Consider the following 18,433-nt stretch of genomic DNA (forward strand, 5'->3'; position numbering starts at 1 on the left):
CCTTTCGTTTCAAGAATGGCGAAGTTTGAAGAAATGATGAGCCAAGAGCGCGAGCAAAATAGAGAGCGGTCGAAGAACGTACCTATTTTGGACTTAGGATCCATCGATTGGTTCGGTGAATTTTAGTTTGTTCCGGATCGTTTTTTGTTTGTAATGACCATTTTTGTATGTATGGTTGTTTATCATGTAAAATCGGACCGATTCAATACATATATAATATAAGTATGTTTTATGTCATCATTGTCTAATTTATGTCTATTTTGAATTCCTTTTGTATTTTTTACACAAAACACTAAGCAATCAACAAAATGCAAAATTTACATTTGTTTCTGTATAATTCGGAAATGAACTTTCGAAATATACTAGTCTGCCTCCAATTTTCGGAAGTTCATTTCCGAAAAGACCACTGAAGCAGGATAAGGTTTGTTAGGCCATCATTGATCCAATAAGTCTATAAATACAACACACTCTTCTTCATCCTCTTCACACCTAGAAACAAAAATGACACAAACCTACCACCACCGGCTACCCGATGTCGTTCCAATTTCGCTTCTCGCGCGACACGCCGTTTGCGGAGTTGATAACGTCGCTCCACACGCTATTGCAATATCCCGAAAATCGAAAGGTTGTCAAGCTCGAGTACCGCTCGCCATCGCTTAACGACGAGGGAGACATTGAGTTCACACCTTTTGAGATCAAGAACGACGAAGATTTAGCGGTTTTGTGGACAACGTTCGACCGATTTTCTTCGAAGGGTCCGATCGAGTTGGACGCGAAACTTCAAAGATTGGGGGCTGACGTTATCAAAATGTTGACTCATCCTCACCTACCCGTGTTTAACAATATGTAACTTTAATCTTATGTAATATGATCGATGTAATCTTCATCCGATTAAATAAAGCGAATCGTTCTTGTTTGTTATTTTTCTTCTGTCCAGACCTTATTTCGGAAGTGCATTTCCGTATTCCTCCAAGGGGGTGAATTCGGAGATGAACTTCCGAATACACCAATTTTCTGAAAAACAACATTATTTCGGAGATGCATCTCCGAAATTAATATTTTTCATTAAAATATACACCTTTTCGGAGATGCATTTCCGAAAACACCTTTTTTTTTCAATAAAAGTACGTTTTCGGAAATGAACTTCCGAAACAAGGGGTATTTTTGTAAATTCGCCAGAGGCGACCAAGAAGGTTAGGAGGTGGGTAAAGAAATTTCCTTACTATTACAAAATAATAACTTTATCTAACGATGAATGTATTCTATCTTTTTCTGATGAACCTATTCTCCACATACTTAATTGATATGCTAATTGCAGATCATTTGAGCCAGTACTTCTACCTACCGGAGCTAGCCAGACTATCAAGGAATAACTTTTGAGTTTCGTTAAATCATTTTCGACTGTAGTGGCTTTTGCCTATTATTTATCAAGGTAATCCTATTTCCTTACCTCCTTCAGAATATCTCTTGGTATTGATGAATCATTTGGTCACGTAGTTGTGCTCCTAGTACCTGTAAACCAAATCATCAGAGCTAACATCATCCATTCAACTAAATACCATGTCATGAAGCTTGTTAAGAATATGTATAATTGCATAAACTGGAAATAGAGCTAATAAACTGCTCAAAATGTCTCCTTTTCTGATATAGTATATTTCTTTTTGGGCTACCCCTAGCACAACTAAATTGAAAATATTAAAGTCAGTAAAATGAAGGGACCAATAAGACTTGTGCCTAATCCAATAAGAAGTGCAAAGGTCCATTTGAGGAAAACATATTGTGCTATCTCATCTTTTGCTCTAGACCTCTAGTCTTGTTTGAATATATCATTCTCAATGATCCTGCACACGAATGAGATGTGAATTAAAAATAAATTAGCATATATTAAGTGGCTCATCATCTAATTCGCTGAATAAATGCTTGAGAGAATTCTCTTTAAATCTCATGTTGGACCCATATAGAACAGATAACAACCTTATTAATTTCTGGACACTTGGATAACTCATCATAGAAGGTATTATTCTTCAAAGACTACAACCAATTTATGCCTTCATCACTTTCCTAACACAATGAAATGAAAACTTAAAATTAAAAAAAAACAACAACAACAATACTAATAATAATATGTATCAATGAAGAGATTGATGTCTAGATTGGTATAGGATTAGAAAGCTCACCCTTGTTATTCAAATTTTGTAGACTGGATAATAATACTCCGTCGCGGAAAGGACTGCCCTTGATCAATCTCGCCAGGATCTTCTTGTGCTTGTTGTTTCTTTGTCATTGTTTACGTATTAAAAATATATATTGGAGAGCATAAAATGAATTGTGTAACAATAAGATTAATAATCTTAATCATCTATGGGTGCAACTATATATTGATCCCCTTGAGAATGAGCAACCTGAAAAATTGTAAAATATCAAATTTGAGTTACACAATTACTTTAGAGGTTCATATAGGTAAGTTACAGTCGTCAAAATCTTAATAACAAAGACAAAATCTTAACATCCTCATTGGTAAAAGCATTAGAAACCTATTTAAAACTTGATTGTGAGCAGGATATCCTTCCATTACCTTCAGATCTTAGACAAAATGCTCGTCGTTTACATCTCCAACCTTCATTTTCAACGGAATTTTCACCCAAGGATGAATCGCTCCTGATCAGAGGATTTTCATACAACTTCCTTGATAACTAGAGCATGTCATAGAAGCCACAAACTTATACCATTTTCTGTAAGCAAAACAATCAAACCAAGCAACACCGTAAGAGACTGAAATAATACATATTTTCAACATAGACAAAAAAGCATAATACTCAACTCCCACAGTTCAAACCCAATCAAAACATAAAAAAAACACAATCTTCGGCGTGGGTTCCATTCTGATCAATATTCCCCTTACAATGTTTCCCTCCCACATCATCTTTGTCCTTAAAATCACCAATCGATACTGCGTCCTATTATGAACATACAATTGATACAAATCCAAGTTTCTCGGAGGCAACAAATTCAACTTATCAAAATTGAGTGACATAATAATATACCAAAATAATAAAGTTACTAAATTTTTTACAAAACAAATGTATTATACATCAAATCAATGATGAAATTGTTGGGTTGAAGGGTTGAAGTAGAAAACAAAAACCCAGTTGTAATCGAAGATAAAAATCAAAACTTTATACTTACTCTTGAATAGAGTGGGAGGGTGAGAAAATAAGATTTTAAAAGTGTGATTGGCATGACATCGCATCGTGTGCTTACATACCCCTTAAGTGCAATAGGGAAGTCAGAGCATTTGTAGTTCCCCTTAAAAGGAAATTAAAAGAGCCAAGTGGCAAAAATCTTTTTGGGTATTGAACTTTAACAATACTCAACGGGTTTTTAAAATGTTAAGCTTTAACAATACTTAAGAAGTTTTTAAAAGGGTGCCAAGCTTTAACAATACAAGATAAAGGTTGATTTAAAAGAGGTTTGTTGAGCTTTAACAATACAAAACCAATGGTTGAATTTAAAAAGGTTGAGCTTTAACAATACATAACCATTTTTAAAACAGGTGAGGTGCAAAGCTTTAATAATACTAAGCACAAAGTAAAGAGGGAGGAAAAAGAGAGTGAGTACCTTGACAATTTTAGTCAATACCATTCTCATTCCTTTGGAGTTTAGGCAATATCTTAAGCAATCATTCATTATGAATATCTCAAGTGGTGTGTGTGACATAACATATGTATCATGGATACAATCAATGGTGAGTTTAAGATAAACAAGATATCAATGTATAAGCTCAAGTCTAAAAGTTTGATGAATAAAAGGATGACATAACTCAAGATCATTTCATGTATGAATGAATATGATATGATGATAGATGAATGTCTCATGAATGCGGGGTTAGTTCAACATATATATATATATACTTATGTGTGTGTGTGTGTATATATATATATATATATATATATATATATATATATATATATATATATATATATATATATATATATATATATATATATATATATATATATATATAGACACACACACACACACACACACACACACACACAAGTATAAAAACATAACCAAAGTATAAATGTACAAAAATGTAAATTAATAAGCATATGTAGAAGTGGATAACAAGGGGGTCATATCAACAAGTTAATATCAATATGGTATTGCTTTGGGATCAAAAGATCAAGGATCTTGAAATTAGGATTTTAGCATATGTACATAAACCTAATCATTTTTATTCACAAAGTTTTAAATAAAACCCTAGGTGAATCAACTAAGAGATCATGTCAATGTTCTCAAGGTTGAGTTATCTTAACCCTAAGGGGATCATACAAATATGTACAAGTCAAATGGTGAGGAATTACTTGAAAATATTTGAAGAAAAATGTTTTTTTAAGGTATTAAAATACCTATTTTTGAATTAATTAAAAGTGGGTCAAATAAAAATATTTTTGGAATTTTAAAAATATACTTACAAAGTATGTCCCCTAAATAGGGAGTGTGTAAAAATAAATTAAAATGATTAATTTTGATTGGTTAAACAAATATGCAAAGTTGTTATGAAAACGGATAAAATAATTACTAAAAAAATGTTTTGGCCCTAGGGAGTCTTGAACCCACGCCCTAAACCTTGCAGCACAAAAGACTTACCCCTGGGCCATGCGCCCACGATGTTTAAAGAGCAAACCCAATTGATAAAATATTAGAAACAAGTCAAAAATGTTAAAATCAAATCAATTCACAAAAGTTTGGGGCGAGGGGATTCGAACCCCAGATCTTGGGCAAGAAAGAGACTTAGAGCGTGCAGTTTAACCACTGGGGTGGTGATACATCCTTTGATTAAAACACAAACCATTAAATATAAAATAAACCAAGTTTCAAAAATCAGAAAACCAACTTCATCTTCATCCTTGAGATGAAGGATTTCTGGAAAACACATCATGTTCATTTCTCAACCATTTTCAAAACTAAAAACATGAAAATCACTCCATTTTTTATCATGATTCGAAATATGTACCAATCATTCATTTATTTTCACTATAGCTCAAGAATTTTGCAGAAAATTGTATGAACCCTAGTTTTTCAATTTCAAATTAAATGATGTACACAATGAAAAAATCAATGATAGTTGAGGGATTTTGATCCCTATATGATGTTGGATAAGATGGTATCGAGATTTATTCAAAATGTAAAGTTCAAAGTCAGGTTGACTTACCTTTGAAGTGAGAATCGAGTTAGAAGTTAGAGCACTTCTAAGGTGTAATGATGATCTGGATAGCCTCACTGAACTCCCAGGAAGCTTTTGTAACGCCTAATTTGGATTGAGAGTTCCTAAATTCTTCTGGACAAGTTAAGTTGCAGAGGTGTTTTGGCTCGGTTGGGTGAAGTGTTTAGGATGTTTCAGTGACAAACTAATGCATACAGAAGCTTAGGTATGATGTGGAGATGGTGTTTGAATGCTTTTTAGTTCATAAGAAACTTGTTGGAAATGGGAGATTCAAAGAATCGGGTTTCAAGCTTTAATGGAGTTCTTCAAACCCCATTTATGAATACAATAGTGATTAGGGCTATGAATTCGTGTCTTTGATGTACAAATGACCTCTCTGTTTATAGGCAAGAGGATTGGGAGATTAAAGTAACCAGAATCATAAGATATCAAGTTATGGTTTGGTTGGAAGCAAAAAATCAAGTTATGTGAAAATGGTGGTTTTAATGGAGAAGTACAAGCATGCTCTAGAGTTATTGGGTGCAGAGAGTTTGCTTCTTCACATTAGAATGGAGTGTAATCAGAGAAAACAAATGAGAGGCTCAATGCATTGACTTTTGCAAAAGAGCTTGCTTTATGAGAATGGCAATGGTGCCTTTGTGCCATTAATGAAAAATTGGAAGGTATAATGCTTGAATCAATTGGTTAATGGTTCAATCAGTTGTGTAAACACTCAATTATGGAGAGATCTGCAAGCTAATGGTACTGAAAAGTGTAATCTCTTTGCATAATGAAGTGTACAGTGAAGTTGTTCATGTAAAAATGAGTTGAATTCTAACTTGCATGAAGCCATGTTCTTATTTTTGACTCGCTTAGCTCATGAATGGGAATTTTGTGCTCTTGGACATTTTAGAAACCTTGAAATAAGATCTATAACTTTCATGTTGGACACATTTGATTAATAGACTTGTATATTAGTTAAAATGGTCATGAAGTTGGTCAAAATCTAGGTCAAAATCACTTTGAGAATTTTTTTAAGTGTTAAAAGAATCTTCATGAGTCCATATCTCTCAAATGGAGCATTTTTGGGAAATGAGTTATCATTAGAGAAGTTGAAATTTGGATCAAGATCTACAACTTTCATGTTAAGAGTTTTTCCTAGTTCAGCTTGGATATTGGTGAAATTTGTGCATGAATTTGAAGCTTTTTAGGCCTAAAACACGTGTTTAGAATTTCTTCAACTTTGACTTTTGTTGACTTTCTTGATTTCCTTAAATTTCTAGATTTTTATTGATCAAGAGACTTCAATAATCATATGTTCATGATTTTTCTCTTCAAAAGTCCATGGTTGACTAATTTCTCAAAAGTCAAAGATGATCCTAAATAGTTGACTTTTTCCAGATGAATTACATTCTTCTAAGTATCAATAGAATCAAGCTATTCCAACCAAATGAATATTATGAGTGGATTATAATTAGGAATTGGAGGTCCTTGAATCATAATTTGAGCCATGGAACCATGCTTTGACCAAAAGTCAACTTTCTAGAGAATTAGGTCAAAAACCCTAATTGTGTACCAAATGAATTTGAAAGTTGTTGACCTTTGAATTGAACCATACATGGGCTAGGATATTAATGAGGGAAATCACTTGAGCATATGAGAAAGCTTGAGCCCCTTTGTTAGCATCAACACCCTAATTTTCCCGAGCCTCTTGATCAGTCACCTACATTGTGAAACAAGCAACATGAAAACACAATCTTTTTGTATATTTTTGGTTAGCAAATGATGCATGAATGATGATAATAATGATCACACTCTTTGCAAAATGAGGTGGGATATCAGGGTCAAAAATTGGGGTACAACATCAACATACATATACAATCTTATTTTTCTTTAACTTGAAAGCGATCGAGTTGTTTCATGAAGACCTCTGCCTCAAGGGGACAAACTAGCTTACTAGCTTACTTCACACAGCTTTATCAACTGCATACAGTGGAAAAACTTGCAACTTGGCAATGTATTGGTGATGATATCAACAACATTGTCTAAAGTTGAAACCTTCAGCACTTAGATTTCTCCATGCTCGATTATGTGTCTGACAAAATGCAGCCTCTCATCGATGTGATTGGTTCGCTCATGATAAGTCGAATTCTTCGAAAGGTGTTTTGCACCTTTGTTGTCATATTTAATAGTGATTGCTCGACCTTGAAATTTCATCTCCTTAACAAAACCTTCAAGCCATAATGCTTCTTTCACAACTTCAATGATGGAAATATATTTTGCTTCAGTAGTTGATAAGGCATCAACATTCTGAACTGTCGTTTTCCAACTGATTAATGTGCCAAACATAGTGAAAACATATCCAAAAATAGATTTTATAGAATTCATAAAACCTACATAATTAAAGTAGACAAATCCTTCAATTTCTACTTTTCTATCATCACCACAGGATCCACCATAAATCAGGATTCTGCTTAGAAACCCATTCACATACCTTATAATCTACTTAAATACTTACCAGTGCGCATTTCCAAGATTGGCCATATACCTGCTTACAAAGCTCACCGCATATGCTATGCCTGGTCTATTGAAGACCATAACATATATAAAAGAACCTACTATGTTGGCATATGGTATGCTATTCATATATGCACTTTTGGCCTCACTAATTAAACATTGAGTTATTCTTAGCTTGTATTGAGGATTTGTCAGAGTCACAATAGAATTGTAATTCGACATGCCAAACTTGTTGAGAATCTTCCGTAGGTTTGTCTCTTGAGATAAGCATAATCTCAACTGATTTTTATTTCTCCAGATGTCAATCCCAAGGATTCTGGTGGCAGTACCAAGATCCTTCATCTCGAACTCTTGTCCGAGTTCATCCTTTACCCTTAATACTTCTTCGATATTGTTGCAGGTTATGAGAATATCATCCACATAAAACTATAAAATCACAAGTGAACTTCCAAGTCAAAATATGAAGTAAACACAGGGGTCGAACCGACTTCTAGTGAAACCTATGTGTGCCATGAACTTGTCGACTCTCCTATTCCACTATCGAGGAGATTATTCCAGGCCATACAAAGACCTATTCAACTTGCTCACATAATCCTACTTGCCATTTTCTTCATACCCTTTAGGTTACTTCATGAGGATCGTTTCATCTAGACCACCATACAAGAAAGCAGTCTTCACATCCATCTGTTCCAGTTCTAGGTCAAATTTTGCCACCATAGCAACCAACATTCAAATGGACATGTGTTGTGCTTCACAATAAAAGAGAACACAACATTGAAGTTGACTCCTTCTTTTTGAGTGAACCCCTTAGAGACCAATATTTCCTTGTATATTTTTGACATCGCTCCTTTGATTCCTTCTTTCTCCTTGAAGATCCACTTACAACTGACTAATCTGGCTCTTGTGTGTTTCTCGATCAGCTCCCAAGTGTGCACTACTCCAAATAACACATTTTTTGACAAAGCTTTCACCTCAACCAAAATTAAATCGACGTATAATGCCAAGGTGCACCATGTTTTAATTTTAAAAAACCACATATTTCCTCGGGTTTTAATATAATTGAGGGCACAAACAATTCAGGACATGATTCAAATCCAACTATTGCAGTTTATGTTTTTTATTTTTTTTATAAGAGTAATCTAAATGATCTATCCATTCATTTTCCGTAATAACCGAGGGATAAAATAATCATATTTTACTATAAAAACACTCATTAACTTTTTTTACCTTAATCCTAACTTATATGTAGCCGCCCCCATACTCGTATGCATCATTCTTTTGGGATGAATTGCAATACAAAAAATATGCAATGTTCTTCTATCTTGAAAAGAACATTTTTTATACCCTTGCAATCTATCTTACATAATACGGTTGTTGTTGTTGTTGTTGTTGTTGTATTCTTGAAATAAACTTCCAACATTGTCAATCAAAGGAAACAACAGTGCTTAATGGGTTGACAATATTAAGAAATTTATTTCTAAAAATGGTGTAAATTGCATACAAAAAATGGTGACTAGTAAAAAATGGAAAGGGAAACATGACATGCTACCTTCAATTTTTTAGCATTCACCATTTTTCGCTTGAACCTTATTACCTCGACTTTTTTTTACTAAAATCAATAGCTTATTTTATTTAATTTTATTAAAAAAAGAAAATACTTTTTCCCTCATTTTTTAAAAACACTGACGAATTTTGTTACACAACCACAACAATGAATCACTACCATACATTCATAAAGAAACAACGCTCAATCTATTGCCAAGACATTAATCCACAACAAACTATCTATATTAATCACTATATACATTTATTGTGAAAGCATTTGCCATGAAAATATTTGCTCAAGATAATGAAATCTTGAAACTTAAAGAAACTTAGAAAAGTTCTCTGTAATAGATTGCAAGTGCACAAAAAATATTTTCTAATTTTTGGAACAAACAACTCCTTAGTTGGAACATATAACTCCTCAGAAGTTGAATGCATCCAATCCTTAGAAGTGGGAATAATAACGACTATGATGAAACTGCATTTGTTGTAATAATGTATTTTAATATTATGTGTGTTGGGAATCTTGTTTTGAATTACGATAAAATTCAATATCAATTTGTGAGGAGAAGAATAGTAGCAACCAAAATAAATGGTCTACAACAATAATAATCCATACACAGATGATATAACAGAATAAGGAGAGAAAAAGACGAAAGTTTGTTTACCTAGTTTGATCAAACGCTCTACTCTAGGGGAGAGAGCAGCTCTTTAATTCACTATACTCATAAATTTGTTACAAGAGATTACATATGAGCTACAAGAAAATATCCTTCGCCTTCAGGTTCCCAAGAACAACCCTGAAGGCGCCCAAGAACAACCTTATTTTCTACCCAAGTGTTTCCTCTTAATTTTAATTCTCAATATATGAATAACTCAAATCCAATGTGTAAACAAGTGTTTCCTAATTTCCTTAGATAACTCCAAAGGTTTTCCAAAAATCTTGCCTTTCTAAGGTTTCCCTTGAGAATAACCAAAACCCTTTGCTATACCTTTAAACCCTTGCTCTCCCTTGTTGCTGAAACTCTAAGATTATCACACCTGCAAGCATATAAGAGATACATATTTATAATAGCAAATACTTAACAAACAAATCCCAAAATCACACATGAATCCATGGATTGAACCGAAAAAAGCCCAAAACACTCAAAATGAGAAATTTTAAAAAATCCAAAAAACTCAAAATCACTATTTACCGTCCATACGGTTCATAATTCACCATCCATATGGTTCACTATTCAAAGTACGTACGTTTGCTATTCACCGACTGTACATTTTACTATTCATTGTCTCTACAGTCACTATTCGCGGTGTGTACATTACACTATTCACTGTCCCTACGATTTTTCTAACTAATTTTCTAAAACTTCTGATTTTCACGGTATATGCAATCTCCATAATATATTTTACTTCTCTTCATCAATAAAGGTTTTAAGGCACATTACAACAATGTGTAAATAATGTAATGTTAAAAAAGCTTATTCACCTCGATATTCTACTGAAATCGAGGAGTAAATATTTTTACCTCAGTTTTTGATAAAATCGAGGGTTTAATTTTGGCGTGATTATTGAGGATATTGATCACCATCCCTAAATTAATCTTTGACGTCTATTTCATGAGTATCAACGCTCAAGACACTATCATGTGCAAATAACTTTACCCCTCAGTATTTAAAACACAGAGGGATAAAGTGACAGCTTTTCATGACGCCTTTCGTTACCTTGCTTCTGTACCCAAGGTTAAATGTATTTAGCGTCTAAGGTGTAACATGTTTTTTTTTGTAGTAATGGTGGTTATCATGAAGAGGTTGCATCTTATCATCCATGGCCTTCAACCATTCAGCCTTTTTTCAACTCCTCACAACTTTCTTGTAATCTCTAGGTTCTTCATCAAGTACCTCACGTGCAGAGATAAAAGAAAACACTATGAGATCTGCATAACTAAGTCTCTGAGGTGGCTTAATGACTCTTCTCGACCGATCTCTTGCCAACACTAGTCATCAACAGTTTCCTCAGTTTCTTCAACATCATGTGCTTCTTCCTCGACTTCATCTAGATTATGCAATTCAATAATAAAATGCTCCACCTAACCCAAAATCTCTTCTTGTTCCAGATCTTCTTCAGAGATCTATGCATTTCGATTAGCATCACCAGTTTTCTTAAAAGCCATCTCAGCTTCATCAAAAACTATATCTCGACTCGTGATAGACCTCATGTGACCTTTAGGGTATCAAATGAAGATACATCTTAGAGATCTAGGTTTGAATTTTTCTTGCCTAATGTGAGCATATTCTACACAACCAAATACTATAAGATTGTCGAGGTATGGTGGATGACCTGACCAAACTTCTTCGGATGTCTTTATCCCCAAGGCAGTCGAGGGACACCTATTTATTCGGTAAGCTGCATTTATGAAGGCCTTAGCCCAAAAAACCTTTTTTAATCCCGCAATAACCAACATACACCTCACTCTTTCCATAATGGTTTGATTAAACTTTTCAGCGAAACCATTTTGTTGGGGGAGTACCTGCGGTAGTTTTGTGCCTTGCAATACCAGACGGAACACAATAGCTGTCGAAAACCTCATTGCAAAATTCAAGATCATTGTCGGTCCTCAACCTCTTGACGTTCCTCCCTATTTGGTTTTCGACCAGAGTCTTCCAACATTTAAAATTTTCAAAATTTTCATCCTTAGCTTTCTGAATGAATACCTACCACTTTCATGAGTAATCATCAACTATGGATTGAAAATATCTTGCACCTGAGTATGAAGGATTTCTTGCAGGCTCCTAAAGATCATTATGGATATAATCAAGGGATCCTTGTGTTCTTTGTTTACCTTTGTTAAACTTCACCCTATAGGATTTACCGAATACACAAGGTTCACAAAACTTCAGTTTTTCGACCTTGTCCCTTCCTAACAGATTTTGTTTTCCCAATTCAACTAGGACCCTTTCATTGACATGGCCAAGTCTCATATGCCATAACGCAGTCTTTAACACATGTTTAATGGATGTTACATTTGGTGAACCAATTACAACCTCACTCTCAAGGGTATACATACATTGCCTCTTGATGCCTCTCAAGACTTCCTTAGATCCCTTCATTACCCATAGAATACTTTGCTCTCTTTTAGAAGCATATAATTTCTTGTCGAATTCACCAAGAGAAGTTAAATTCCTCTTAAGATCAGGTACATACGTGACACCAGTCAACAAATTTATTGACTCATCAAGAAGCTTGAATCTAACAGCTCCAATTCTTGTAATCTTGCATGCTTTGTTGTTTCCCAACCACACTAATCCACCATCTTGATCATATAATTTCTCAGACAAATATTTTTTTAGAGTCATGTGCCAAGTGCAACCTGAATCCTTATTTCATTCCTTGCTCGAATCTCCTCTAGTAAACCACCAAGACATCAGATGATTCATAATCATCTTGAATCATGGTTGCAATGTCATCGCCATAACTCTTCAACCTGTTATGACACATTTTTTTGATATGACCTTCCTTCTTACAATGGTAACACTTAATAGCAGAAGCATCACTATCATAAGACTTCTGTGGACCTTTACCCTTCTTCTTCTCAAACTTACCATCCTTCTTTGATAATTTTCTTTTTACGGATATTCCCTCGCCAACAAATGATTGCTTGTGCTCATTTCTTTCGTCCAAATTCTTCGAGTACAAGGTTGATTTAACCTCTTCAAAGGTCTGAGACTCTCTTCCATACAAGAGGGTTTCTTTGAAGTCAGCATGCGATCTTGGAAAAGAACACAACAACAACACTTGATCTTCATCACTTATGGTAACCTCAATATTCTCCAGATCAAGAATCAACTTATTGAACAAATCCAATTCTTTAGTTAAGACTTTCTCTTCATCCATCTTGAATGAATACAGAGCTTGCTCCAGGTAGAGGCGAATGACCAACGATTTGGTCATGTACAAACCTTCAAGTTTTGTCCACACATCCACCGCTGTTTTTTCCTTCAAAACCTGCCGGAGAACCTTATCACCAAGACTCAATACGATGACGTTTTGGTCTTTCTCTATTATCATCATCTCCTCCTTCTTTGTTAAGAAAGCATCCATCTTCTCCAATCCTTCCAACGCTTCTAACAAAGTCTATTGAATAAGAAAACTTGCATCTTCAAGCGCCATAGACCGAAATCATCCACTCCGCTGAATTTCTCAATCTCATAGTTTGTTGACGGCATCTTCTCCTCCACGCTCACCGCACCCGTTTGTTGTAACGACCGCCGTCAAGAACAAATTAAAACTATGAGAAAGATTGAGTTTCTTGACAAACACAAGAAACCTTTCAGTATTTACAAAAGATAGATAAGAGGGAAGAAGAAGAAATCAGGATTGGTTATAATTGTTTTACTATTCACTTTCTTAATTAAGGTTAAAGGATTACTAGGGAATAACAACAACCAATTCTCCCTCAATAACTTGAGAGAACTAGTCTATTTATACACTATTAAGCTAACTTAAACAACAAGCCAACTTAAGTAACAAGATAACTTAAACAATTGGGCTAACATATTGCTCCAATTCGACATGCTAGCAACATAGCATATTTCGACAACTGCATGCTAGAACGGACTTCGACTACAGTATGCAAAACCTTGACTTCTATCGAATCAACCCTTGTCGAGACTAAAGTTCGATCCAATTACCACAACACAAATATGTCACTTGCCATTGTTTTTTAATTACAATTAAGACATTGGCTAACGAAATTGAATACATAATCTCTTTAATGAAGTCTTTATTTTCTAGGTTGTGTTTCTTTCTGAACTACAACACACTTAAATTTTGTCGTTTTCTTTTCTACCTTCTATCCTATAGTTTGATCAATGTATAAACATGAGTAGGTGTGACAAACAGGCATGTCCGCCTTGAATAGACCCGTCTCGCAAAAGCTAAAAAAATGGTGCGAAGCGTGACGAGCATAGTTGAGAATTATGATCTGAAACTATGGCTCACCTCAGGAAAAAGCGAAGGTGTGGTGGGAAAGATATCTGGACCTTAATTTCTAAAGGCTAAAAGTTGCAAAAGCTTTTGTTAATGGATGCACTCGCAAAATAAATAGGATGAGGCGGAACAAACATATTAGAGGGTGCGGTTCTAAAACTATGGCCTGTCATGCAAAAAAAGTAGGTAAAACCGACATGCTTGTCAAGCCAGATCCATTTTACTACCGCTAAACATGAATATGAATGACTACTTAACTCCTTTAACCTTAAAGTCAATGTCAGTCATGTCTCTTGGACTCCATGCAAATAGATCTGAGATGCTTCTTAATGTTTGAACCAAGATGGATGCCTTACAGTCCTGGGTGCCAAATCTCATTACCTTTCTTAGACATGTTTAACAGAAATGAACATATTACAACATTGTATTGCTCACAGTAGCAAGAAAATAAAACTGTTCTCTAAATGATGAAAACAATACATACATTGTTCTTAATCAAATAACTACCTTTTATCATTACTAACTTGTTCAATATCATTAAAATTTCTCATATGTAAATAAATGAACATAATGCTAATCAAACCATCACCACATTTTATTTAAACAACATTTTTATTAATTAAAGTGATACAAATGTACATTTTACAACCATTCCAATAAAATAAGAACAAGACTAAGTTACTACATAGATAAAATCTTAAGTGTAAGAATCCTAACAATATATTCACAGATTCTTTCCTTCATCTCTATTATTTTACTTCATTGCTATAGTTTTGATTTATTTCATAGTAATATCTAAATTAATGGACTGACTCATTAATCCAGCTCTTGGTGTTGTTCCTTATCTTTAACTTTGTTAACCACTCAAGACTCCTCTTCTGAGGAAGAAGACTTAGACTCCTCTTCTGAGGAAGAAGACTTAGACTTCTCAGAAGACGAAGAAGACTTAGACTCCTCGGACTCCTTAGAAGGCGAAGAAGACTTAGATTTGTCAGAAGACGAAGAAGATCCAGACTCATCAGAAGACTTAGAAGGCGAAGAAGACTTAGAGTTGTCAGAAGACGAAGAAGACCCAGACTCCTCAGAAGGCGGAGAAGACTTGGAAGGCGAAGAAGACTTAGAGTTGTCAGAAGACGAAGAAGACCCAGACTCCTCAGAAGGCGGAGAAGACTTAGAAGGTGAAGAAGACTTAGAGTTGTCGGAAGACGAAGAAGACCCAGACTCCTCAGAAGGCGGAGAAGACTTAGAAGGCGAAGAAGACTTAGAGTTGTCGGAAGACGAAGAAGACCCAGACTCCTCAGAAGGCGGAGAAGACTTAGAAGGTGAAGAAGACGAGGAAGACTGAGAAGGCCCAGACGCGGTAGCTGGAGAAGACGAAGAAGGTGAAGTAGACTGAGAAGGTGCAGACGCAGTAGCTGGAGAAGACGAAGCCGCAGAACCACCACTCATAGGACCAAGGGAACATGGTACCCCATGACTCGTCATCCAAGGTGAACCAGAAACCTTAAGAAATTTACCAGGGTAAAAAGAAGCAGCCTCATTAGAAGTTATAGTTTTAACATTAGGCCATTTGACTCTTCCTTTCGTGTCAGCACCAGGACCTTTATTGTTATACTCATAAAAAGTACATGTGTCGGTAAAATCATTTCCCATCCATGCTTGGTAACCTTCGGGGAGAAAGATGTCATCTATGACTGAATCCATTATCACAACTCTGGAGTATGCTTTCCATGGTCTTCCTAGGAAAGATATTTTGGGTGACATTGACACTAATGCTGGTTCACCTGAGAAGTGGCAACTTTGGAAAACAAGTGCACCTGCGCTGCTCGATGTGAGTCTTCCACCAGCTGTTACTAAATTGGCTTGGCCTGTTGCTGGTTTTCTAACTATAATTTTGCAGTTTTGGAAAACTCCAAAGGGGTCGCCGAATATAAAGTCGATTGTACCAGAGATGCTACAATCGCGATAGTATTGGCGTAGGGATTGGGCGAAGAGTGTGTCTTGGTAACCATCTATTTGACAGTTGTACAATACTGCCATGTCTCCTGAAACTCTTAGTGCTACTGCTTGCTTTTTATTCGGTCCTGCTGTGTTTTCAATGCCTATATCCTTCGCCACGAAGTTGTCACCATTCACACCTGCCATACATATACAATTTAATCAAATATTATACAATACTTTTGCTTTAAGCTTAAGTAAAAATTATATTGCTAGATTGGACGCCATCACCAGTGTTTTTGAACCCTGGCATTCACGATTGTGTGTGAGTTTTTAGTGATTATTACCAATTCGTCAGGATAAAAAAATGCTTTACTTACCGATGGTTGCACTATCATAAGTTAGGACGCCATCAGCGAAGTTGAGGCCACCTGTGAACTTGGTTTTTGTAGGACCATCACCAATGATTGTAACATAATTCATCTTCAGAGGAATAAGAACTTGCTCTTTATAAACACCAGCCTTAACATAAATGACAAAAGGTTTCGCATTATTTGACGGAACAGTCTTAAGAGCTTCGGTAACAGTTTTAAACTTTCCGCTACCGTCTTGCGACACAACAGCATCTGGCTTAACGCTCGGATCAGCAAGAAGCCGTCTTTGTCCTTCACTAACCCATGACGGATAACTATCAACAAGTTTTTCCGATTCATCGGATAAAAGCCTCCGGTTAAGACTTCTTGGATTTTGACCAAAATCCTTAAGTAATCCAGAAACAGAATTAATCATGTCAAGAGCAACTTGGCTGAATCTCATAGAAGCGCTCAAAACCTGAGCCATTCTCTGACTAGCTTTTGAGTCTGCTTTCTCAAAACTATCCAAACATGTTTGTTGATCCGAAAGCGTCCCAGTGATCCAAACATGAAGATCAAAAACAAAGTCACTCAACCTATTGAAATCAAATCTGTCTAATTCTCCAACAGATTTATTAACTCCACCAACAGCACTATCCATTACTTCGTTGCAAATTCGCATCGCTTGTCTCGTCATGTTGTCTTTTACAAATTCACTAGCAAGAGTTTGATTGTTTATGTGTTTCATTAACTCCCGAGCTTCTTCAATGAATGCGTCTTTTATACGTTCTTTTATGTTTCTTGTTTTGTTTCTTGCTCCGCTAAAAAATCTTCCGATTTTCGTCTGACATTTATCCGGGTTTGATAGACAAAGCATTTCAACGTCCCTTTGTGTGGTAGAGATCTTTACATTATGTTCTCCCGGTACTTCTAAGCTGCTGCGCGTTAAACCGACCGCGACAGTTCCAATCACGGCGATAAGGAGAATGGAAGAGAAACCAACAACTGCAATCCTTTTCTTCTGGTTACGACCACGGTTGATATTCTCACGCGTTGTTCCCTCCATGTTTTTATGAAAATACTAATAATTTTTCTATGAAACTATAGAGTATAGCATATATATTTTTTTTTTCTTTTTTTTCTGTACAATGTTTTTCAAATTCCTTGTAGGGATAGTTCTATCTTCTTCATCTCTGATTTTGATTCTATATATATACCTGAAAAATCAATCTCCCATGTTACACGTAAATAAAGGTTGGGAATTGTTTACTATGAAAATAGTGGTATTGTACAAAACTTCTAAACATGGTTTATAACATTAGCTGAAATTTAGCTATTGACCAATTTTGGCATTTAATTGCTCAGTGGTAATTATAACAAGCATAGAATTGAGGATGTCATTGAAGTGTTAACTTTAGTATACTTTATAAATTAGATGTTAGGCCTCTTCGCAACCCCAGTATTGTGGCATACTCAGTCATATGGGCTAACACATACACGATACGAGTATTAGATACGATACGTATTCGATACGGCAATATATATGATACGTTTAAGTTACGTATATAAAAAAATTAAATACTCTCCCCGGTCTTAAATATAAGTAACAAATTTATTACATTCAATGTCACTATTCCAAATATATCCCTACAATTTTTTACATTTTAAATATTTGTAACAATTTTCAAAGTAAAAAATAGGAGTAAAATTAGAAAGAGGTTAAGAATTAAATGCATTGAGGCATCCTCCTTAAAGGGTGAGTTTTTTTGCAAATTTGCTTATATTTGAGACTAAAAGGAGTATTTAGTTAAATTATAATCTAACAAAACCAATCTCATAATAGAATTTTCAATACATAATTATATTATATTACTGAAAAATATTA

The 18,433-nt window shown here is 35.1% G+C and overlaps 1 protein-coding gene across 2 annotated transcripts; it reads right to left on the reverse strand.

Annotated features, from left to right (window-relative positions):
• Positions 1-14,850: 14,850 nt before the first annotated feature.
• On the reverse strand, positions 14,851-17,719 carry LOC131599673 (pectinesterase/pectinesterase inhibitor-like). Of its 2 annotated transcripts, XM_058871957.1 has the most exons (3): positions 16,576-17,719; positions 15,368-16,395; positions 14,851-15,313 (listed from the first exon to the last, which is right to left on the reverse strand). In XM_058871957.1, the coding sequence occupies exons 1-3, from the start codon at positions 17,612-17,614 to the stop codon at positions 15,122-15,124; spliced, it is 2,259 nt and encodes a 752-aa protein (XP_058727940.1). In that variant the 5' UTR covers positions 17,615-17,719; the 3' UTR covers positions 14,851-15,121. The 2 variants fall into 2 exon arrangements, with proteins under 2 accessions (XP_058727940.1, XP_058727939.1); XM_058871956.1 differs by having other exon boundaries at positions 14,851-16,395.
• Between the last annotated feature and the right edge of the window lie 714 nt (positions 17,720-18,433).

This window comes from Vicia villosa, linkage group LG4 (genome assembly GCF_029867415.1).
Source record: "Vicia villosa cultivar HV-30 ecotype Madison, WI linkage group LG4, Vvil1.0, whole genome shotgun sequence".
NCBI lineage: Eukaryota > Viridiplantae > Streptophyta > Magnoliopsida > Fabales > Fabaceae > Vicia > Vicia villosa.